The sequence below is a fragment of the Battus philenor genome, unplaced genomic scaffold (genome assembly GCF_028537555.1).
Source record: "Battus philenor isolate CCGP_79_NKW_IND1 unplaced genomic scaffold, ilBatPhil1.0.hap1 SCAF_8, whole genome shotgun sequence".
NCBI lineage: Eukaryota > Metazoa > Arthropoda > Insecta > Lepidoptera > Papilionidae > Battus > Battus philenor.
Window position 1 is genome coordinate 10,576,278 of NW_027181748.1, and position 26,542 is coordinate 10,602,819.

At 32.4% G+C, this 26,542-nt stretch overlaps 2 protein-coding genes across 2 annotated transcripts in view; one reads left to right on the top strand and one right to left on the bottom strand.

The window, feature by feature from the left end:
• Positions 1–1,066: 1,066 nt before the first annotated feature.
• LOC137931841 (RYamide receptor-like) lies at positions 1,067–25,536 on the bottom strand. Its single transcript, XM_068775352.1, has 7 exons — positions 25,490–25,536; positions 6,870–7,551; positions 6,204–6,402; positions 3,896–3,964; positions 2,854–3,012; positions 1,877–1,964; positions 1,067–1,308 (listed from the first exon to the last, which is right to left on the bottom strand). The coding sequence occupies exons 2-7, from the start codon at positions 7,511–7,513 to the stop codon at positions 1,067–1,069; spliced, it is 1,401 nt and encodes a 466-aa protein (XP_068631453.1). The 5' UTR covers positions 7,514–7,551; positions 25,490–25,536.
• Positions 9,318–26,542, top strand: part of LOC137931842 (uncharacterized) — a 46,835-nt gene continuing 29,610 nt past the window's right edge. The window contains exon 1 of the mRNA XM_068775353.1: positions 9,318–9,329. Coding sequence (XP_068631454.1) covers positions 9,318–9,329 — 12 coding nt within the window. The remainder of the gene's footprint in view (positions 9,330–26,542) is intronic.

Here is a 26,542-nt window from a genome sequence, read left to right on the forward strand (position 1 = left end):
AAAATTTGCGAGAATTCATGTTACCGGTGATGACTTATAGATTTGAGTCTTGGCCTTATAGAAAGGTTCAAAGCCGGAGAACAGGAGAGAGGGCTGTGCTCGGAGATTCGCTGCGATACCAAATCAAAAATGTAAAGATCCGTAGAAGAACTAAAGTCGCAAGTAATCTAAAGAATTGTTGTTCTGATGTGGCAATGGGTGGGGCATATCACTCGTGTAACCGAGGCCGGTTAGGATCAAAAAGTTCTCAAGTGACGATCATGAGACGGTAGACAAGCGGTGGGCAAGCTTGACTTATATAGGGGGCCAAGATAGACTGACAAAATTTGTCGTTAGTTGTGTTTTAGTTGTTGATTTTTGAGGGAGCCTATTGCAATGGGTATCTTTCCGGTGACATGATCATGATTATTGTTCTTCGTAAAGTATTGTTTGATAATGTTATTATGTGAACATAAATTTTAACTAATAAAGATTTTATAAATTAAAGTTTAACTTTAAGGAAATCTACGACAAATTCTATTCGTCTTTAAAATAAATTACTACTTAAAAAATTAGTATTTCTTACATTGATCCAAAGGACTTACGAGGAGTCAACGCTTTCAGAAGCAACTGCAGTTCTAAGAATCAAAGCGCACAGTTGGCGCCCTACTTTTACTTGCTATATGAGAATGTGGAGTTTGAAATACAAGTTTCCACAAATAAGTCTTTCAGTTGCATAACTAAAGTACGCGTTTTATTTTTATTGATTTTTCATGGTGCTATGAAATATTTAACTTATTAAAATAAATTTAAATACAAATACGCCCGAAGAAAAACGCATAGGTACTCCTGTTTCATTTCAAATAATTTACTTAACATAATTTTGACATGACTGACATTTAAAGACCTGAAATTTATTTTAATATACTTAATAATTTTAGATATATTTAACAAGGACATCACGAGCAAATTAATGTACTTAACGAAATAAAAACAATTTCAATTAGCAAAATTTTATTAGACCTTAATTAAACTAATATTGAAAAATAACATTTGAAGATAGACTAGAATAACATATTCATGAGATTCAATCGAAATGAGTTCGTATGGAGAGAGCACGGACGGGCGGCGCGGCAGCGTGCGAGCCTACGGAACTCCGCATCAGGTGCTTTGTACTGGAATTATTTAAGCCACCACTACCACCATTCCCCACGGTCCCCTGACCACGTTTCACCGAAGAATAGGACGAGCAGGTTGGCACTCTATGTAAACGACTCACGCAGCTACTTGACGTACCTCTACGCAGCATTCCACTAGCTCCGGCTAAATCTGTAATTGACAGAAAGTGATCGGTGAAGCGTGCTGACCGCTCGCTGAGACGATCTTAGAGCCAGGACTATGTCTCGCTGGGAATATCGTACAATTGAAATGATGATGATGATCAGGATCAATGCCAGTTTATTACATTTCGATTTCTGTTGTTATTATGTTTGAAATATTGACGTAAAAAAATTGTTAACTCTTATAAGAAGTAAACATGTTCGTTTTTATTTTTAATACAATTAATAAAAATTATATTCGTCGACTAACATTGTGAGATAATAATACAAGCATTCGTTTACAAATTGCAAACAAAAACATATAACAAATCTTAACATTTCGTCATATTATAAAAACCATAAAACCGCTACACAAACTGGTTACGACGAGATAAAATTTTAAGGTGCAATTTTTCAATCTAACAAAAAGAAAAGGAAATAAAAATCATTTAAGGCCACTAGAAGTGGAGACTACTTTTGTGTACTTATATGATATCATAATGAGTATATATATTATTTTCACATAAATCTAAGAATGTGTTAGATGTTTAATAAAATGTCTTTAGATATTTATTTACCTGATAAAGGCATTCCTTCGCAAATACTCGAGCGACGATAAGTACGGCTGGGGGGATCACTTTTATAACATTGGAAGCAGCTTAAGGCCTTAAAACAAAAATGGTGTAAGTAAACATGTAACTGATATATTTTGAATTACGCTTTTTTAGTTTAATTTGATATTTAATGTCTGTTATGTTATAATTTCATACATTATATTACGTATTGTTATAAGTCTTCTATTGTTTTCATTGTAAGAATACAAGGTTATTATATGAAAATAGAGTACAAGCTGTACTCCAACACGCAAAGCCTGTACTATGTTAATGTCACAAATGTTCCTGATGTCATACATTTTATATGTTGATATTGCCTTGATACTTTCCATCATTATTGCTAATCACTAATGATATTATACTTTACACAAAGTTTGTGACTGGATTGAACTTTCACCACCAAGTTTCTTCTACAAACTTTACTGGTCTGACTTTTGAAAAAACATTAATATATTTTCAATTGATGTGAACCCCTATAATAAGTACTAGAAAGAGTAATTGGTTATGGTTGAAAAGTTTTAAAGCGGTGAATGGTTGCTTAATAGTCAGCAGTCTTAAAACTTTTACACCGATTTCTAATAAAATAAATAATCTTGTATAAATTAAACAATCGGAAATATGTTACATTAATTTAATTTTTCTATTGAAATACGTTAGGAAAATAAATTATGGCCGTACAAAGTCTGCAAGGACAGATAAATAAATTTGTTATAAAGTAATCCGAATTTTGAAAACAATTTTTCAGACGATGTTATTTATTATTTCTGAAACTGTTGATTTTTTGGTTAGAGTGTAAACAAACAAGTTATACATTCACCCCTTTAAAACTTTCATATCGATAATCAATAATTCTGTAACTAACCTTCAAACTCCTTGGATTGGACTCCCTTAATTCTAACGATTTACGAATTAATTTTAAGTAAATAAAAAGAAAAACTTACCTGCTTGTACCCGCGTTTGTACCTGGCGTTCATGTAACAATATATGATGGGGTTGTAACAAGAGTGTGACATGGCTAGCCAGTGGCACACAAACCAAACGTATGGCATTCCGGGCCACGTCGCCCATTCCTCATCCTTTTCGTGGATTGTCCACAATATCTATACAGGCAAAAACAGAACGGTATTAAAATTATTAGAAGTCAAATTAGAAATGGTCGAATGCATAACATCACGTAGAACGTTTGCTAGATACGTCAATAACAGATAGAGGCCGTCATTGATAATATATCATCCTGGGCATTCTTTTACTTACACCCCGTATGGAGTCTCGTAACGTTTAACTTGTACCAACGCCCCGTCTACTTTAAGTATCCAGGCATGGGAGTCCCATCGCACGTAAGCCGATCCATGGTTTAACTATGCTCTTGTATCAACTTTTTAATCGACGAACGAACAAAAACAAACTAAAAACAATTTAACATCTGTCATACTCCGAATACACTGATAATAATAATTTTCTTTCAGTGGACAGTGATCCTTCGGTAGCAAGTGAAAAATTGCAAGGCATTCTGGATAATACTTACGACTGGCTTTAAAAATGACGCAAATGCAACAGTACACAGAAGTCTAATCACACGGCTTGAACGTTTGAGAGATAGAGCACAATTGTGGAGTTTTTGGTGCTTATAAAATAACAGAATAGTATTCTCAGGAACATTATACTCACTCTATGGTGAAAACAGAACAGTTAAATACACGAATACTTAAACATAACCATAGTAACCGAAAATAGAGCGCTATTTAAAACATTTCCCACTCGTTATCCTAATCCGCTCGAATGACTTGGCTTCGCCAATGTGGTTTGAAGGTTAAAGAGATTCAACGTGCCTTGATTATATGGTGAGACAAAGACCCGCTTCTCTATTTGAATCTAATTTCACTTGATCATTATCATTTCAACAAAAGGAGGTCCACTTCTGGACATAGGTCTCCTCCATAAATTTCCAAATGCCCGGTGTAAAATATTTAAGCCTATACTTACAATAAATGTGTTAAGAGGCAGCCAGCATACAGTGAATACAGCTACGACGGTCACCATCATCTTCACCATCTGTAATAATTTTTTTTATTTATATACCCAAGATTAAGTTGCGTACATATTTATTTATAGAAATAATATTAAGTACTAACACCTACGATTCTTAATGGTATAGTAATTACATTGTGTATTGACCGTTTTTCTTTCCCATTTTCGGGATAGTAGTCTTTTCTAAGACAAAGAATACGCGGGGACGGAGGGAAATGAGAGGGCGGATCAACTGGCCAAGGACGGGGCTCTGAAGTGCAAAAGAAGACCAGACTACGAGGAATGCCCCATCTCGTTCGTCAAGCGGCAGCTTAGGCTGGGAACACTTGACAAATGGAATAGGAGGTATGTGGAAGGTTCGACGGCATCGACAACGCGGAAATTCTTCCCGGTCGCCGTCTCTGCCTGCCGTGTGCTCGACAGCTCGGTCTTGGTCCTGCTCTTCACGGGGCACGGGGGGTTCTCTGAGTACCTTCACCGGTTCAAGCTCAAGGAGGACCTCTCGTGCTTCTGTGAACCGGGCGTGGATCAAACCGTGGTCAACCTTGTAGCCCACTGTCCCGCGTTCGGAGGACTTCGGTACGATTTCGAAAGCAGGTTGAACAAAAAAATAAGTGACCATCGCCTCATGAATAGAAGAAAAACCCGTCAAGCAAAACATGTAATAAATGTAAACAAAACTAATACAAGTAGTAACAAAAAACAATTATAAATAATTATAAAGTAAATAAAACAAAAACCATATAACCTGTGATAAAATGTGAAATAACCAAATTATAAAACGTAAAATAAAAGTTAAGATAAAGTAAAAATAATGTGATAAACAAAAACTGTGTTAGTAAGGAACAAGGCGAAGGAAGTTAGACAATGAATGAACAGTAGAAAATAAGTAATAGAAAAAAAGAAATTGTAGAATGTAAGTAGAAGAAAGCTAGATCATGTGAAGTATGACAGAAGAGCATGGAAATAAAAAAAGAAAAGAAAGTGACTCATTAAAAGATAAAAACGTCCCTGTCCCATAAAAAATTTGGGGAATGAAAGGCTTCTAATAGCGGGGGCCATATAAAAAAAAACCAAGAATACTGAACCGTTATACGCCAGACAGACTTACAGCCCATTCGAGCTAGAAGCGCGGTAAATTAATCCTTCATAATTAGCCGTACCAATCGTAAGTTGAGCTTCAAATTAGTCTTATCGAACAGTTTGAACAATTATAGTTTACTGCATTCTTAGACCATATACATGTTGATAGTTGACCTGGTTAAGGTAATCGGAAGACGCTGAATACAAGTCGGTTATAGTCGGTCCTATTGGAAATCTATAGCGGAGGCCTAAATTTAGCAAGAAAGGAGGTCTAATTCTGGACTGAATGAATTTGTGCTAATTAGAAAGTGGCCGTTCTCTTCACATAACTAAACTAAATGCGACTATCTATAGTCGTGCGGCGATGGTGATGATGATGCTATCTTAATAAAAAATGTAGTGTAGTAGTGCCACATATTACTTTCAGGCATTTTGAATGTACTAATTATCACATAACATTTTTCTTAGTTATTTGTCAGCAGTGACGAATCAATGTAACTCACTATAAATTCATGATAGCTGATAATTGAAACAGCGAATCTATCGTAATTCATAATTAAAAAAAAAAAAAAAAAATGACCACAAAAAACATCGTCAGAGTTCGTTGTGGGCTCTTCTCAGACCAAAGCTCATTTAAAACCCTCTAAGTTGTGGAACGCCACTATATGGAAGCTTAATCTAAATTTACTTTCTATCAAAATTAACACTTCGGGTATTATTCTGTAACGTACATAAGTGATCACTGAATAAATTAAGATAATTGGATTACTGAAGTGCTCTCTTCACAACATTATACAGTCGATAAAAAATGAATTGATAAATATAACATACGTAATAAATGTAATTGATTTATTCTATCATTTTCCTTATTTATCAAAACATAATCATTAAATATATTCATTAACCTAGCTATAACTCGCAAGGATTACTTTCATCATCAAACAAAAGCGAAGTTTTAATAATAAGATAATTAATTTATTTCAAGTTTCTTTTCGCAGACAAGCTAACGACAGTGTCTTGTCTTTTTAAGCAGAAAAGTTTTATTTGTTACTGCCAATTAAAACTGGTCGATCAATTTTTTATCAACAGTTATTTGTCCTTTGACTTTTTCTTATTGTTTTCTTTATAGAGATTCTTGGAATGGAAAAAAATATCTCGGATAAAACATCACAAAGTGAACCTTTCTCTTCGAGTGTTGCATGCGTGTATCACGATCTGAAAGAGCCTCGCCTGGAGGTCTTCCGCCCCATACCACGTGCGCTATGCGAGCGTATGTGCAAACGAGTGCCGTCAATGGAAGCAAGAACTGCAAAACCATTAACGCGCAAGTGTAATAATGGCTCTGATCAGGGCTACTCCATTGTTCAAGGCATATATCTCTGAAAAAGAAAAACGAATTACATTCAAAATTATTTTTTAATTCTCTACCATAGAATAATTACGAAGCCGCAAGACTTTTTCATGGAGATTAATTTAAATAGATTTAATAATAATTAATACAACGTTAATCCACGTTTTTCATTATTCTTCCATGATCATAATTAAAATTGACGATATGAACAAATTAATTATTCATTAATATTCAGTGATGTTCGTAGCTAGTAACCTTTAGTTAACCTTTTAAGAAATTTACAACTACCTTTTAACAAGTTAATCCAGTGTGTACCTGTCAGTAAGGGTAACGATTTTGATAGTTATTTTGCCTCTAGAATATACTTGGACTACTCACAACTGGAACGAATACTCTAGGCGAAATGAATGCAGAAATATCGAGAGTATGCTGTGTGATTTGCTTTAATGCGCCCACAAGCAGTAGCGGCGCTTTGACAAAATGATTTAGACTTACGCGTTGCATTCTTGATGCCAATTTGTGGGTCTTTGAATTTCGGATACAACAGCGATAGGTCCCGCCGTAGCCAATGCGCCTCCCCATACTGCGACCACTACTAGTTTCGCACTTGTCTTCCTCAGTCGGGGACGTAACGGCCACATTATAACCATATATCTATCAATGGAAATGGCCAAAAGTGTATACGCACTCACAAAAACTGATACCGCCTGAGAATAGTTTACCACTTTACACATTACAGAACCGAACGGCCAGTAACGGAGAATTAACATAGACACGAATGAGAAAGGAACACAAAACAACGTCATCAAGATATCACCCACTGCCAAGTTCACAATAAAATAATTCGTCACTGTCTTCATACGCGGTGAATTTCTCACAACAAAACATACTAGACCATTCCCAATTAGTGCCATAACAAACACTGTACTATACAAAAAGTAAATGCAAATCTGAAATAAAGTTGAGGATAAAAAGTCCTCTGACGATGTATTCAGAGAACATATTATGTCGTTATCCGTCCACTTCGGTTCATAATTAGTGACATTTTCAAAAGACTGGTTAGCGATCGTCACGTTTATTGGTAACTCTATGAATGCAGATTTATTGATTCCAGCTACTGTGTCGCTGGATCCAATCATTTTTACTTAACATAAACCATAACTTGATTTTTCAACTTCTGAAATGAAAAGAAATTGGTTATTCTTCTTTGTCTGTGGATATTAAAATATTATATTCCCATCCCTTCTTCCTTAAGAGATATAGAAAAAATGTTAATTAAGATAATATTCATAAAAAAACTAAATTAATATTAATAAATAATTATATTAATAATAATTCGAATCAATAAAATAATATCGTCACCATTTTTCTTTTTTTTTTGTAATAATCTTCCCGACGAAAACAAATGTAATATATTTATTTCTCTGTCTGGATAATACATCAAAAACGTACCGTAAATTATAAAAAATCTACACTAACTTTTTTTATTTTAAAGATTCAAAACAGAAAATATGTTTTGCGTCTTTAAGTTGTATTGTATTCCTAACGTACTCATTTCACAGCTACGGCATTTTAAAACCGAATGCTCTATATGAAAATAAAGTAGATAAAATCGCTACTTTAGTGTCCTGTAACCGTAGTATATCAAAAATAATGTACCACCTATAAATTTTCCTAGATAGCTCTAATTAAGTATTCATTCCACTCTTTTAAATATCCTATCACAGAATCTCTCATAATTTTGAATTGTATATGTAATTATGAGCGGTGAGCCCAACGGCAAAGGACTGACACTTGCGATCGTAGGTCGTGGGTTCGGTTCCATGGATATAATCTTATATATAATTCCCACTTTGTGCTCAACAAATTTCTAAAGGACAGGGAAAAACGACCTCTGCGTACCATAATATAACACAGCGATCGCCATCCCATTTGCCAAACGTGGCGATTATGATATATGCCCCCATAAACATCTTTAGAAAAGGCCTATGCCTTATAGTGGACGTCTATGGGCCGAAACGACAAACTATAGTATGAACAGTGAAGATATCCATAGATGCGCAAAGAACCGATAGCCGCTGAAGTCTTAAGGTTTTGGGGTATAGATCAGTGGACCCACGAGAGCAATGTAAAACGTCATAATACTTAGTTATATCCACAATTTGAACATAGCCCGTGGAACGCAAGAAACTTCCAATCGGCCCTATAGAAAATTTGTAGATATATCTATGTCTAGCAGTAGACATCCATTATGATAAATTAATCTAGTCGTATCTTCGTAATAATGAAATCCTTTAACTCATTAAAAAAAATTGTCATACACAGCAATGTTAGATGAGTAAAGAACAATTGGTGAATATTACATAAATTAATAAAACTTACGATGTATAAATTCATTTCTAGAAAAGGTAAGACTACTTAAATACATACTGCTGTTTTAAATCTTAAAAGTCACGCGTACAAGCTTTCAACGGCACAAAACTTTTCCTACGTCGTAAATGTTGAATAGAGATTTACGTATGTAGAGTGTAACGGAGCAAAGGAAAACTTGACCTATTTTTTTATATTACTTAAAATCGTTCCATTTGAATGACGTATCGACTCGATCATCACATGTGCTGTGTAATCGGGGTCAATCTATCTCTTCAATCATTCACTGGTGTTTACTTTTCTGACACTTACTTTTTACCAGACAGTTTATAACAAGACAGCTTTCGAATAGTAAACATTTTTTCTCTGTTTAAAGGAAGTATAACTATATTGATAAGCATTCGAAACGGACTTACTATTTATATTTATTATACATAATGCTTATCTATTCATATTATTAGATTGAATCAGGAATGGGTAGATCCGTAAATAAACGTTAGTAACCAAAATAGCCCAGAGAATTGGCAATTTGTAGTAGCAGTAGGCAGGCAACAAATTTTTAGGGTGAAGACCATGGATCGGCAGGTAAAGCGTATAACTTCCACCCATAACTCGTACAAATGAACTTCTCAGGGTTACCGGGAGACACTGAATGCCCGCTGCTACTAAGCGGCCCTATATGGAAGGCCATGCGATATATAGTGATGAATATAAACGCGCTTAAATAAACAATATTCACTTAGGCTCGCTTATATAATCTTTAATAAGATTATTTCATAAAGCATATATTTATTTTGTAAATTTTGTTATTGTAAGAAGAGATTTAAATCGCAATTTAATGACCCGATGTAATTCAAAGCATAGTTATTTTTCAAAGTAAAGCTTTTACTTCCGTTTAGTAGTCTAATGTAACAAAATAAATTCAATCTTAAATTGGGCAAGTACAAAAAATTTATTGACAACCCCATGTCCTCTCGTGGTACCCCTTTAGCTTAGTTGCTTTATGTAGCGAACGCCTCCTAATCCATTGAAATTATAGTGGGTAGGGGCCGGGGCAAGACTTCTCAGGGAGCCTTCAAGTTTCACCACCTTTAAAGAGGTTTGAGGCTAAATGCTCACAGCATCATACCCGCACAGTTTGCAAATGCCTCTTGGGCAGCGGTGTGAGTCAGGTTTTTGTAACTTTGGTTAGTTTTAGAACGACGCCTTAAACCTTAAAATTTTTGTAACTGGATTAGACTATTTTTTAAAATGTGCCGTATGTAGATTACGAAGTTAATTCACAAAAAAATTAAATAAGTACTACTACTGATGTTCTATGTTTTACCGTTGTCATTAACATAGCCATGGTTCTGATGATATCTCCACACAGGCGGTTATTTAATGGATAAGAAAGCACGGAGTCCGTTTCTAGTCTCTACCTGTACCCAAGGTGCAGTTAGTCACTTCCGTCGTACAAGTGAGTCTGTTATTCGTTTCGGCATCCTGGTATTCTTTCAATAATAATAAAATGAGTCCCAGGAAGGGAGGAGAGGGAGCCATAGCTCGAGATATCGCTACGATCGAATTTCTTTTCGAGATCGTATTCATTCGGCATTGTTTTTTTAAAAAAACTCGAACAAAGTCAAGAAATATTTCAAAAAAAAACATTTTAGGATGAGTGATATAAAATATTTTGTCTAATTACTTAACTTACTTATCTGTTAAATTTAAGCGCTACACGCCATTGTGGCTTTTATTTTAAAATTTCATCTGACTCACAGCGGATCCGAAATTCACAAGTTAAAATTGATTGCAACTTTGGATCAAAGCGGCTGAAAAATATCTTCATAGTTTTATGAACCGAAAATAAATGATTTGGTCATACATTTTCATGAAAGCGGGTAAGTCGTGAACCTTTCTTACAGACATATTTCAATCGTAGGCTTCATTATTTCCTAACACGAAATATTCACAAACTAACTCGCAAAATTTGTTTATACGCAATAAAGTCGATATGCTTTTGTTTTTTTAAATTCTATTGAAATTTAAATTAATATTTCATAATTTCTTACTCATATGAAAAAGACTGTTGTACTTGTCCAGTACATTTTGTACAGTTCAATAGTTAAGTTGTTAAAAATGCGATTTGCCCCACAAAGAAATGATGAATGACAAAAGTGAAAATGCGTCATACATATAAACTAGACTAAGATTTGAAAATGATTTTGGTGCAGATGTCTTTTGAAAATAATTTTTCAATCAAAACACGAGATAAACCTGTCAAATTCAATATCGTCGACATCGAGATATCCAAGTCAAGAGGTCCTTACCCTAAAATTTGTTTTGATAACAAATAAAGCTGTTTTAATTGCCTACTAGTTTTTATTTTATGAAATCGGCCAATTTTTACACTTTTATGGTTTTTTAATCTAATTAATAATTTCCTCTAATTTCATAAAAATAATAGTAACTAATCCTGTCCGCGTTACTTAACTTACATTTTAAATGCATGTCAGTTTTCCCAATAAACAATTTTACAAGAAAACAAAGACGTAATTATACCTCTTTGTTTTCTTTTTAAGCAAACGTAATTCTCAACAGATAAGTCATTGTTCAACTTTTATTTAAATAAGCATTGAAAGTATGGAACACATCTTTTCCCGGAGCAGTTTTAGACTCGTGGGGTACTGATGCCATACGTTACAAAATGGATTATAAATAATGATAAAAAGTTTTATGACCATGTTCTTTAGTATTTCTGCAAAGGGGACATTATATTTTACTTAAATTGTTTAACTGTTTATTTTTCACCGTTGATATTCACACACTGATGACATTTACAGACTAATGTACCCGATCAAGAACACAGCCTTTCTGTATATTTTTCCAGTTTTCTCTGCCATGTTCTTACTATAGCTCTAAAATCGTCTTAGGGCTGCAAGTTATTTATTCATATACCTTTATAACAATTTCTGTGATGAAGAACTTAATGCTTTTAGGCATTTTCAACCAGACAACCCAATTTACTTGCCTACGATCAATCACTCTCTTTGATGTTACATATTCTACATCGCCGGTTTTGTCATAGTACGCAATTCAGTGTTTTTTATATGGTTCAACAGTTTTACGTCCAATAAACTGTTGTTTATGGCACGCTGGCAAGACCTGTGGGTTACTGACAAGGATTAAGTCAAGGCAGCTTATGTTAGTCTTGAATAGATACAAACATTTGTGTCTTGTTTTATTTTTAGCATAATTAGATATTATGTATCGACGTGACCCAAATAATAAGGCCGTTAAATCAATATTGTTAATGATTCTGCAGAATCACAGTGAAAGGTTTATCACTTCGTTGGTAAAACGGTTGTGATAATAAAAAAGTTTTAAAAATATTTGATTTCGAAATAAGCCACAAAGCCTAAATATTGCGAATATTTTATAATTTTTATGTAAATTAATTAATCTTTAATTAATCTTAATCACGAAAGTAAGAATAAACTGATATTAGGAATTCGGAATATGACGTATATTCATACATAAATAAAAAATGGATGGTTTAAAAATATAATATAGTTTCAAAGAAAAAGTAAATACTCGGATGTTTATAGGAAGTTAGGGAATGGACAATGTTTTATGTTAAGGTCCACGAAAACTGGACAATAGTCAATAGCAGGAGTAGAACTTACAGATAAAGTTTAAAGTGGACCATTTAAGATTTACGGAAAACACTTTCTGATATTAATTCAAAATGCCTTGCATTATTTTTTATCATGTCTTTTATCTAATTTATTTTACCAAAAGATAAAATCTTCAATCTCTGTTATCCAATGACAGCGAATATTATTAAGAGATTAGGTCGAAATGGTTTCCTGTCAAGCAGGGTAAAGCAATATAGAAAGAAATATTATTGTAAGATGGCGTCTGTATACACCTTGCCCTAAATTATGACACAATTTATGATGTCTATTATTTTAAATATTAGGTTGCAAAATTGTAATATAATTCGGCACGAAGAGTCACGTTACGTAAAATAAAAGAAAGCTTACATAAGTAAATTAAAACAAATTTTGTGTTATATTTTCAAATAAAATTTATCATTATCCATCTATTAAATATAGTACATAGTTTTTGACAATATATTTAGATGCTTTTGATTAAAAAAAACTGTTCAGATATTACAGAGTACCGATATATGTTACATATGAGTGTTATATAAAAGTTTAACTATAACCAATACACCTTTTTATCAACAATTTTATTTAAAAATAATGTTGAATGAAAGTACCAAAAAGCAGAAGTACATAAGATGTAAAACAATTTATCAAGCGTAAAAAAATGAGATTGCCGGCAATAGATTCCCAATCGTCGTCACTGACATCCAGGCGAGCCGAGCTATCTAACGACACGAACTCTAATCGGCCGCCGGAAGTTAAAAGAAGCGTCGATGGTACGATGACTAAGAAGAATTAAGGGAAACAGATGTTGATAAATAATTAATTCCACATATTATAAAATCCAACGATGACACTAACGGGAAATGTGAAACAATACATATCATAAATAGATCTCTATAACCCTATTGTGGTTTTTTCAATATGAAGTTTTTCAATGTGAAGTTTTCAGATTTTCAGTTTCTCCCGCCTTGGTTATGAGAAATTTCATAATTGTATACAAACCAAAACAACAGAGAGTTACCGCTTCAACTACAGGAGCATTCGGAACTCTCAAGACGTTGTAGCTCTTTCAGGCGAATATATGGGTAATTTTATTTTTTTGGGAGTTTGTTGTCACTACCAAAACACGTTTTTAATCTTTTTCCAACATACGTATAATTGTATTCAACAAAAAAGATTATCGTAATCTACCAATCTGTGTTGAGAATTATTTAGAGAGGAGGTATTTCGTAATAATTTATCAACAGATACCAACTCGGTACCTTGAGTATACGTCCAAAGTATACTCTACAAAAAATACATTAAGAAAAACTCTATATTCTGTGAAAACTAACACCTAAACAAAATAAACAAATAAATATTTTTAATATCAGCTCTCGATAGCAGTTCGAATTGAAATTTGGAAACGCCACGGATTCTCAAAAATAAACTGAAAACGAAAGTGTGTTCAATTCAGTCAAATTTAAGAAATAGACAACTCAGATATTTATTGTAATAGAATATCCCCATAACTATTGTAAAGGAATAAAATTTATAGTCATAACCTAAAACGTCATAGAAAGAATGCAATATTATTTAATGTAAAATTAACACGGAAAGCATATTGTAAAGTTAAACATTACTGCATTGACAATAGATTTAAATCTGTGAAACAGATCTTAATTGATTCAAATGCAATTCTCAATCATAGTTGAGTGCTGTTTTAGCAATGGCTTGATTCGATTAAAGAGTGAACGTTGCTGTACGATCGAAGGTCACGGAAATAATGGAAAAAAATTAGTAAGATTTTTTTAAGCGTAAATAAAAAAGCAGTGTTACACGTGATACTCTTGAGTGGTACGTTCCGCTTAGTATCATTGTGTGATCCGATTACCTGATCAGAAATAGGAAAACCAAACATAAGTACACACACTACACGTGACCGTCATCACTCTATAGGCTTTCACAATGATGTTCAGCGATACTTTTTAGTTAAGACCTTTGCTCCATCTGTAGGATTTTAAAAGGATTTCTGTGAATTTCGGATTGCAGAAATTCGATAAAAATATTTTTAATTCCATAGTAAAAACAATTTTAAATTCCAAATACTATGTATTGTGTATTGTATTGTGTAATACGCTGACACTATTGTTCATAAAATACAATTTATTTATATAATGATACGCAATTTCCTTCAGATAAAATACGAATGATTTATTAAATTGAAATGTTTAAGATTAGTTTATAGAGATTGTGTCTTCATAATTAATTTTTAACAAGCTCTGTTGTAACTCAAGGGAAATTTATTCGCCAGGGCAATTTTTCCTACAACGAATGACAATTGTTTAAAAGTTTTTCTGCATTTAATAAATTGAAAGTAGGTATTTAGTTTATATACTAGATAATTATAATATTACTACAAAACATTTGATGGTTATTCATTTATTTTTCTTTATTGTACACGTTATGTTACATTTAAATAATTTCTCAATAATATACAAGTACAAAGGGTGGTCTTATCACACAAGGCAATCTCTTACAAACAACCATAGTTTGGAAAAGGTAGAAGTAATAATAATGAGTAGTTGACGTGTACAAAACATACGTATTTACAAAGAAACGTACATAAATATACATTCATATGTATAATATATTTATATACATACATATATATATATATATATATATATATATATGTGTGTGTGTGTGTGTGTGTATGTGTATGTGTGTGTGTGTGTCAAAAATGTCAAAAAATTGTAGACCTGTTATATACTAATATAATTGAAAAGCCAAGATTTTCCTGTACATCGTTTTGCTTATAAATCTATAATAGTAAAGACCGTCCCGACAAAAATTGATGTTTGGGTGCGCCATAGATCGTAAAATTGGTAGGATTATGAGACATACAATCTCACATACACGTTTATGTATCTAGCTAATTCAGATGTGGGCAAAATACACCAATGAAAATAAAAACATTTTTTGTCAAATGCTATTTTCCGTTAGCAACTACAGTTTAACCGGGTTTGCGGTATTAGAACTTTAAAGGCTCTTACCCATTATTTATTCCGCTCAGACTGACATTGTATACTCCACTGGATTAGAAGGCCACCTAGCTCTTGGAGTAACTTGGTATTAGTGCTGCGAGAGGGGACATCGATTTAACAACCCATTGAACAATCGTCTTCGAAGAAACCAGAGGCTTTTAATAAAATTGTCTGCGCACTTTTTGGATGGATGTCCAACGTTGTGCTTATCTACCAATCAGCGCGGTGTTGTCTGTCACTTCAACTCGCCTATCCGCTGGGTTACATAGCCCCCGCTCTAAAGTAACCGTCATAGGTTACTTTTGTTCATTGACAGATCCTCTTATTCCTGTTTCGATGTCATAACCCCATATGAAGCTTGAAGTGAGAGACTACTATTCTGAGCCGCAAGTTACATATATATATATATATATATATATATATATATATATATATATATATATATATATATGGGTAGAAAAAGAATTAATACAGTTGACATGAGAAAACAAAACAGAAGACGTGGCAGAAGAAACTCTCACTAAACTCCTGTCATTAGTGGCAAAAACAAAGAGTCGGATCATAAACTATCACGTAGAAAATTCACATGTAATAGCCATCTTAACACAATAAAACTTACCTAAATGCATAGAATATCCATTGAAGTTAATTTCTTTATGTTAGTACTAAAAAAAGTAAAGGCATGATATATTAGTCTTTTATTATTAGTATTGTAAATACTGAGGTAGCTTTTAAATTTTTAGAAAATATCCAATTAAAACATGCTATTACGTTTCATCTGCATGATTCCCAGTCCTTTTAACAGAACCATATTCACTTAAAACTAAAGCAAAACTCGGCGGTATGCGGTATGTTTAAGTATTTTAGGTACCAAACAAACTATTTCGTATATTTTTAATGGACCTTTCATGTAAGTGATTGCTCTTCTTGAGTCCAACGAACATTACTGCCGACATAATACAAAGAAAGAAATTTTACGTTCAAAAGCAAAGAGCCTTACCTAGAAATTTCTTTTTGATTAGGTAAAGGCCTCTCAATATTTATGTTACAAAACTATTTTCGACCGTGTTAAATGTAAGTGCCTCTGACTTCCAAAAACTTCACTATTGAAATAACTTAAACATGACAAAAATTTTGTAACTACATAAATATTTAATTATTAATTTTATACTATGGACTATAGTAAGGAAATGTGTATAAAAATAAATTATATTCATAGCTCTGTAATATAGCTATTCTGATATAAAATAATTGATGCTCCAGTTATATTTTGATCCACAAACTTATTACGTGTAAAAAAATCTTTTTGTTTGTTTTATCAGTACCAAATTTACTTGGAATATTCGTTTAACATTGGAACAATGTATTATATGTATTGTATTTATTGACAATAATGTCACACAAACGTGAAATATACACGCAGTTCTTGCTTTTACTTATTTTCATACAAAAGAGTTTCTACATAATTTTAATTAAACGGCCATTTTTGTTCTCCTTTATTTTTTATCTATGGACAAAGGTGAAAACTATAATGTGATTACTGAAAGGTTTATTTTAATACTGTATTAGATTTTAATTATACGTTTCGTAATTCTGACAAAACAGAACAAAGGCACCGTACTAGTACAGAGCATATATAAGTTAAATAAAGAAAAACAATTAAATACAAGAACAATATTTTTAATTAATTCGTTGTTGTCAGATACTTGTTCCATTGAACGTAATAAAAGCTAGCCAAAGTACTGTTGTTCATTTTCTCGATGTCTAAAATTAACTTGTTGAATCGACTTCATAGACATTTTTTTTTAATTACATTATAAAAAAAATTGAAGCCGTATTTTAAGGTTGTTTAAAAATAAGGCGGTATTTTCAAAATAATGACTATATGAAATAACACACTCAAAAGTCAGTACAAGTTATACAAAGCAAATGAAGGGCAAGCTAGTCGATGTATATAAAATTAATGTTTATCATTCTCACTCAGTAGATTCAAAAACCATACATCCAATCGCCGTGAAAATTTAATAAATTATTAGGTATCTTTACAATTACTATTATATCTTCCCGGCAAAAGGTTTCCAAAATAGTTTTTTTTTATAAAATAACAAAACTGCCTTTTCGTTTAGATTTTTAATAATAACACAATAACGCGTTAACGGTAATAACGGTAATATTTTCTATCACCCGTCTACTTGTTATCTCTGGACCACGCTGGAATTACTAGTAAATGCCTGTAAGACATTACACTAACGTAAATAAAAAAATAAATACATTTACTGCCCGAAACAATATTAATGATTATTTTTTCTCAATAACGATGTGACATCATTACGCTTATTTTACTCTTTTTCTTTGAATCACAAACTCGGAGGTCCAGCGATTGGAAACTATTAAAAAAATACAAAAAATAAGCGTCAGTAATAAGCATAAAGAAATACAATAAAGACGTTGTTAAAATGAAGATAAATATAATATTAATGAGATATCTAAGCAATATCTGTTTACATAATTGTGTTATTTGAATTGGATCAAAATACATTTCGGTTGTCTGTGTAAATTGACTACCCGACACTTGACATCTAATAACGATTACGTAGAATTTGAAAAAAAAATTACAACATTGCCGAAAGAGACCAAAAATGAGATAGAATTTCGAAATTTTATGTGAAGGCTGAATAAAAATCCCATACTTTCTAATAAAACTGGCTCCAAAACACTTGAATGAACTTTACGTCATCATCATTACAGCCGTAAGGAGTCAACTGCTGCACGTAGACCTCCTCCATGGTTTTTCATTAAGAACCTTTGGAAGCGGTCTTCAACCAGCGTGATCCGACAACCTCAAGAAGGTAGTCTCTATTCCAGAACTTTTAAGCCATGCTATGCCATCTATTCTACAAACTGTGTGACCCGCTCGTGAGCAATAAAATTATCTATACCGCTGGGCTTTATCGGTTACTTTCGTCCGTCAACGGATCTCTTCATTTCTTATTCGGTCTCAAAGAGATATCCCGAGCAAAGCCCTGTCCATGGTTGAGTGAGCACCTGTTACTATGTATATTCTTTTTTCAGACTGACCACTTCATAAAATATTTATTTTTTATTAACTATCCAAAATTAAACAACTAAAATTAAGATTAACGAGCTTAAAAGCCTAATGCTTCGGATATTGACTTTTATCGAACAAAGATTTAAACTACAAAGTTAGAGCCCTTTGTTCTGTGAAATACCTAAAACGCCTTGTCAATCACTAGAGTTTAATGTTTACTTTGTATTTACAAATGTAACAGATAACTGGAACGCAGACATTAATTTCATGCGAAACGTTCTAAAACAGCTAAACAGCAGTCTAACACACATGAAAATAACTCTAGACTCCATAAGCACACACTCTTAACCTCTACGCAAACTAAGTCGTCTAAGTTCACTTATGTGCTTAAATATTAGTGTAAAAAATCGATGTTTATATATATAATTGCTATAAATAATTCAAACTTAATAAACATTTCATAACTCTTAGATTTGTTTTATTAATGGAGGAAACTACATGGCACGGGTGTCCTGTGAGGCAATGATTATTTAAATTTAACTTTTTCTCAGCTACTATTTAGTAACCACTAATACTATTGCAATCATTCATAAAAGTCACATACTAATAAGACATCCTTGTGGTGCGTTTGTAACTTTTTTCCGTACAGAGTTATAAATACTTCGGGCAATAAAAAGAAACATCCAGGCGCATTTTAAACTGCTATTCGCTGGAAAATGATAGCTATTAAGGAGTCTATCTGACCCGCAAAACGTTGCGGTTACCACACTTAATAGGACAATAAAGTTCCTTAAAAGATTAAAAACTTACTCCTGATTGTATTATTTACAAAGAATAAATTAAAAATTTGTGTAGAATAAAACAAATTTTTAATTTAAAAAAATATATTTCGACGTAATTGTTATTTCATTTTAACTTGATACAATAAATATGAAATATATAACATTAAATAATCATTTGCCTTTTTCAAATCGGTCAAGAGAAAAGAGAATAGACTTATTACTAAAAAAAAAAGTGCGTCGCCCCTGAAGCTCAAGTAGAATCTCAGTCAAGTGCTAGTCTATTGATAAAGGCATTATTTAACTTAAATGAAGCAAAATTAATCTTTAGACTCAAAACATTGTTTGTTATAGATAAAGATAAATTTATTTTAAAACTAGTATAACAGGCTTCGTACTGTTAAAAGTAATTAGCCAGTCACAGTCCAGTTAAAAAATAAAAGGATTAAGAAAACCAAAATTTCATTTTAATGGTAATAATAATCCTTATTTTGATTGAGAAAATATTTGACTGCTAAGAGAAAATGTTTTAATTTACTTTGTGGATTTTTATTTTTATATTTTTCATCTTCATTTAAAATTATACGTGCTTTAGCGAGCATATATAATAAAATGGCGGTTTTACCATTTACGAATTTTATGCTTAGCAACATTTGGTGGGTAATTTGTATTCATATATAGATTGAATCACAACAATCTAATATGTGGAATATCTAGTATATAGCATTTCAATTCCGTAAGTTTGTTTTTACAAGTACCAAATATAATCGATTTTTTAAAACCTTAGCCGTTTTTGTAGATACTGGTACAACACTGATGCAAATGTATTGTACTAATAAGACGAACTATCTTATATCTCTAGATAAATCGCAATACGGTGTTACGCACTACTTTGTATCTCAGAAACATTTGTTACACATTCTTTTGTATTATTCTAGTTTTGCAAACCATCAAACTTTTGCTCATTTCGCTACTGTATTGTTTAAACAAATTATATACTGTTTAAAAATATAATCCTGCAGCTCAATAATTCTACGATAAGTAATGCATGTTGGAGATTGCAGACATTAAACGTCGTATTTCACAAACGTGTTCGGCCGTGCCATAAAAATAGAAGCCAACGCCGTCATTTCTTACGTTACTTTGGAAATAATCGATGCCATAATTTATTTTATCTGTTCGAAACTAAGTATCTTTCGTGCTAATCATGATGTAAATAAACAAAAATTAAACTTAATGTCAAATATAATAAAACACGCGTTCTGCCACATTAAAGATTTTGATAAATATCTCTCAAAGACATCGCAGGTATTCAAAATTAGATAATTGATATGAGGACGTTAGTAGCGTAAATTAATAGCCTTGTTATCAGTGTAATGGATTGTATGTGTACATTATTCAAAACATTAAGCCCACAGCAATAAACTGCTGTTTCACGAAGCTATTCTGTAAGTGTACAAACAATGATAGTAGGATTATAAGCTAAGCTTCTATTGTTAATCTTGCAATGTTATTGGTAGGTGTCTCTTACTCAGTTACCTAGGTATGTAACTCCATCGCCTATTCCAGAAGCCGAACTATTACTTTGTGTCAGAGTGCTTCATGTTTATCATTTACAGCTTGATCCTAACATACCTAAGGTGATGTGGAAGAGCGCTGAAGGCGCTTAACCTCAACCTCTTCAAAAATAAATATTCCCTAGAGAGCCTTGGCCGGACCAAGGGCGCTACGGTACATTTTCCCCCAGATTTCGATGCCCACACTTTTAGATCTTACTTGAAAACTCCTCGGCGTGACTTAACGAAAATACCTTCAAAAGAAGACAAAGAAAATTTTTGCGAGATTTGAAAACGCTAATAGCTGCATTAATAGTCTGTGTTGGACTATAGAAGGAATGAATTAACCAACATAGCCCAGTGGATTGGTAAGTCGTACTGCTTACTGCCTTAAAGCGCTGAGAACGGATCGCCCCAGGCCCTCGACGTTTTGCAGATGGATAGATGACCTTGTTAAGGAAAAACGCCAAATACAGCCCAGCAGTGGACGTCTTAAGTCTGAAATGATTACGATGATATCAAACTTAATGTGTATACATTGCTATGTTTCAGCCTTAAAGTGACAGATTGCGTGTTTTATGGAGATGAACGCAGATGTGCTGTTGTTTAGGTTACGTAATTCCAAAAAGACAGTTTACATTTACGTGCCAGTGTTTTGAATGTACATAAATTATCATTACACCGCATTTTGCATAAAGACGTAAAACTACGCCCTAATAAAATTCAATTGGTGCATAAATTAACGGCTCTGAATGTTCAACAGGGGTTTCGCCTCGCAACAAGGCAAGGCAAAGAAAAAAAGCTCGTTTTTAATAATTGCCATGTTATTTCACCATATCGGATGATTTATCAAATTACATACACTTATATATAATCTTCATAAATTCATAGATAATCTTTCGCTCCTACAACCGACGGCTATTGGATCCAAAAAGTTCTGGAATGGCGATCACGAGGAGTACGCTCCGCACTAGAAGAACCGACAACATGGTCAAGGTCGCAAGGTCGAGACAAGCCGCGTAAAACTGGTCTTCGTGGCGATCTTTGGGAGAAGCCTTTATCTTAGAGTGAACATCTATTAGCTGAGATGATGATATTGATGAAAAAAGCAGAACTCATCAGAAACTCTTCCTATTGCCGCTTTAAATGACTGTATGAGACACGTCAATAAATTTGACGCGGTAGGTCGTGGTTGAAGGATTCTAACAAACGTTCTATTGCAACTTTATTCCCAAGGGCCAGAAAACCGGTCAATATAGCCCTCGAAACCCTTGGAATTGCTTAGCTCAACAAATATAAACTCGAGAACATCCTGTAAAACAAAATTCTACACAGCTTCGCAATATTTACTCGGGTCGTATCACTTTTCACCGTGAATGCCTTGTCATTTCGTCACGTACTTGTGTATATAGGAAGTAATTAGAAAATTATTTTATTTGATCGAAAGTATCTTTTGCAACCTTCTTTGTTGTTGAGCTGTGGACAACATTGGCGCCTATTTTCGCCACTAAACAGACATTAGCATTTTGATGACCTAATATATATAATATATGGGCACCATTTACAAACTATACATAACTTGCAAAACTATAGAGCTAATCCTGGCCTAGTCAGTTTCTATATTAAAAAAATCTTTAACCCTATAACGACTTTGGTAAATATTTGTCAAAAATAATAACAATAGTTCAAAAATGTTATATGTATATCTGTCGGTCGATAAAAGTAACGTTTTGTTTGAAAAATCATTGTTTTAGCCTAATTACTTCATAAACTGTCACTCTTACATTCAAACACTATAAAGTGTTCACACTATTTCTTCGTGGTGGAAACCTAATTTTAAATGGACAGTAATAAAGTCATAGTTATTGTTTATAAATACGTGTCTAATGTTTAGATATTTAATAAACGCAATAAACCGTATTCCTGTCAAGTAATGTTTACTATTCAATCTGGCAAACATGACTAAACTTTTCGTTGCCTCAAGTTAACTTTTATGCTTCAGTTAATATTTAACAATTTCCAATTACATTCGAGTCCCTGAGCTAACAAAGACTTGCATATTCATTCCACTTTTATTCATAAAACTTTTTGAAAATAATTAGGATATTAAGTGCAGACAATTAAAGTATATCAAGCTTTATGAGTAAATTATTTAATAAGGTTATCAAATATAGAATATATCTATACATTCAATAATTTAGTCGAAAATGTCTATTACAATTTAAAATATCTTTCTTAAACAATAGCTGATGATATTTAACATTATTTTTATTTTTTTTATAACACACTTTATAACGCAAATGTAATTGTTTGCTGTTAAACATCAAGAACAATATTTCAAACGTTTGCAACAATAATACATATGATACGATCAGATGTTGAATTTAATTTCCGTGCGTCATGAGCAATCATTTTCACACCACAAACACGCAATTGACTGACGGTAGAGTTAGACAATAGTCAGCTGGTAAAGTCCCCGCGACGAAACTTTAGAACAAGTCCAGGAATCGTCTTTGAAATCGTTACGAGAAGACTTCATGTCAGAATATCATTGAATCAGCGAATGTTCGTAGAAACGGTAAACCCTATTTTTAAATCGGAATAAAAGTTAGATCAGCGGCGATAAAAATAGTATCAGCGTAATTTATCATTACAATTGCCTTTTAAATTTTTATTACAAAGCCTTGGATAATTTACGTTACACGAAAAAAGAAATACTACATTCATAAAGATCGTCAGATCCAAGTATTTATGATTTTTTTGTTATTTTATTTATTTTAAACGTTCCCGTTTACACGGTGATCAACTTTTTTATAAACACAAATTAATCTTATATCTTTATTACGGATCTTTAACCAATTTTATATCATGAAGCGTTGTCGATAAACATTCTCTAAACAAAAATTGAAAAACTATTTTGTAACATATACGTCACCGAGAGGCCATCTGCGTTGGTACTATCTGAACGCTTATTTCAGGCAGCAAACAGTAGAGTTTATACTACAGTTCCACTTTTAGCTAATAAAATTACTGAGCTGCCGAAACGAATACTATAGCCTCACGGAGACATGAAGAAACGCGGTGTTGTCTAAGACTTATTGCCTCTAAATTATTAACTGATAACCTTTTAATTCTACACTCGCTTCATGTCATAGAGAGCTTTTTATATTTTGGTAATTGAATAGCTCATCTAAAAGCAAAAAGTAAAAAAATAAAAATTTCACACATTTCAAATCACCTGTATAAAGTGAGCACTCTGTATCTCTATTGGAAGACGGCAGGCCAGTACCTTCCAACAGTACAAGGTCTGCATGGACAGATGGCAGACAATAATTAATTTTTAATATGTAGTGAAGTTCTTTTTTCTTACTATCTTTACATTACGGTACTTGTTATTTCTGGAACAGTTAATTTTTGAAAAGAGAATACCATACATTAATTGACAGCAAATGAGGTATAGATTCACTTCTTTAAAGCCTTTACATTAACAAATAAATCATCCTGTATATTACAAATTATTAACGACGAAATCTATCATATTTTGAAAGCCTTAAAATAAAATATTAATGAATATATAAGATAATGAAATCAGATCAAGTGAAATGAACTAGATATTCCATCTGTCGTGATTGAACTTCCGTTACGAAACGCGATTTCCAGCATATTTAGATCGAACTTAAGGTTATTACCCAGCTAAACCTTTATTATAATGAATATTCATCCATCTGTTCTAACGGGCTGTTTTAAGACGTTGCCCGTTTTTAATAGTTTATTCATAAATATAAAATACTTTTATTAATTTCTATGCCACATATGTGAATACATAAAAATCATTGAAACTATTAATAAAGTAAAGTATATACGCAAATCGACGCTTCTATCTTTTAAGCAAGGAAATGTTTCACACAAATCGATCTTTTTTTTTCTTCTTTCCAGATGATACACACCCATTGCAAGGTATAAGCCTCGCCCAGAACGAAATACAATGTTAAAAAATAAATTCTATTTATTTTGTATAATATCAGTAACTTGCGTAAAATTTTGTTATTTACTAGATAAATTTTAGTCCTTGAAAATGAACTTTTATTTCGTTTTCGTATACAGATTTGATAACATATCTTTATATCTTTAAATAAAAAGAAAAATTTTTAAGCAAAAACATACGTGGAAAGTTGTTTATAATACAAGACACTATGTGAAAAAGGCACCGTGAAAAGTGAAAAAAACATTTTTGCCAACATTACTTAAAAGTTTAATGAAAAACAGCTAGTTTCCATATTAGAGATATATTATACCTTGATTCTTCAAACATTTTTTTTAAATTCTCTCAAAAATTTCGTGATGTCATCATCATATCAATTTCATTATATATTCATTTTTATCATGATTGCATTATGCATTATATTACATTTGACTTTTAAAATCTATTGATACTTTATAAAATACTAAATCAATATGATCTGTTAAGAAAACTGACAAAACATATATAAAATATAAATAGATTAATATTAATCTTATATGTGGATTTATTAATGTTTTTTTTATAAAATTAAAATTTATAAATAATTTTAATTAGTTTTTGTATAGCGTTATTAAATTTTATTTACCAATAAATGTTTCAACAATGAATCAAATAACAAACTTCTGAATATAAAATTTATTAAGTAAAAAAAACTCACCACAGTCACTAATTTACAATCCTTAATTTGTTTGTTGAAACTTTAAATATACGTTAAAGGTGGGAAATGTATTTTTAACTTTATTATTATTAAATGTAATTTACTTGTTAATAAAATATGGGTACGTAACTTTCGGCGGAGTATGTTTCAGTGAGCGGCGCCTTTGAAACGCGCGATCGGCACACGCCGTATTACAATCTGGCTTCATGGCTGTCTACACAGCCAGTAAAAACGTGAATGCGCAGTAAAGGGCGGGAAATTTCGTCTCATCGCGTTGTGCTTGTTGAAAATTTCTTATTGAATTTGAATGGAACACACGAAACAAATGTATAACACAGAACGGTGTTATGATTTTTTAGTTGTTCGTATTTTTTTGTTTTCATACAGAAAGCACCGACAGTTTTCTACATTTGTTAGAAGTTTAGTTCTAAAAATTAGTGAATTAAAAATTAAAAAAAAACCTCTTTTCCTGACATATTCCCTTTAAGTAACTCACAAAGTAAATTTAATTTTCGTATTTATTTAATTATTAATAAATGTGAGTTAAAATTTTAACATTATTTTTTTTAAGAACAACAAGCACAAAGTTGACTTATTATGTGATAGCTAGTTATTTCATCGTCTTTAGTGGGTTACATGTATTATATAATAGCCTGATTCAAAACAACCAACAGATCCTTCTAGTTGAGTACTGTAAAAAGATTTGCGCTGAAGGTTTTAATCGCTCAACCTACATTGGCGGAAAATCTGTAAATCACATTTGGCTAACAGCATCTGTGTAGTTAGCTATTAAATAGGCAGAAAGCAAAAATAAAAAAAATAAACATGGCCGGTCAAATAACAGATTGAGACGCTATAGCTTTGTAATACAATACCCCAACAGTGCCCAGACATTAAATCGTACAAACAATTAAATTAGTTATTACTCGTGGTCGTCCTAAGCAAACAACGCTGCACTAAACTAGCAGAAGTCAAACGAAATTAACCGTGCTCTCCAACAAGGAAAGCGAGAAGTTAGATCCCAAACATGACCACACGTACGGGTAACTCAGC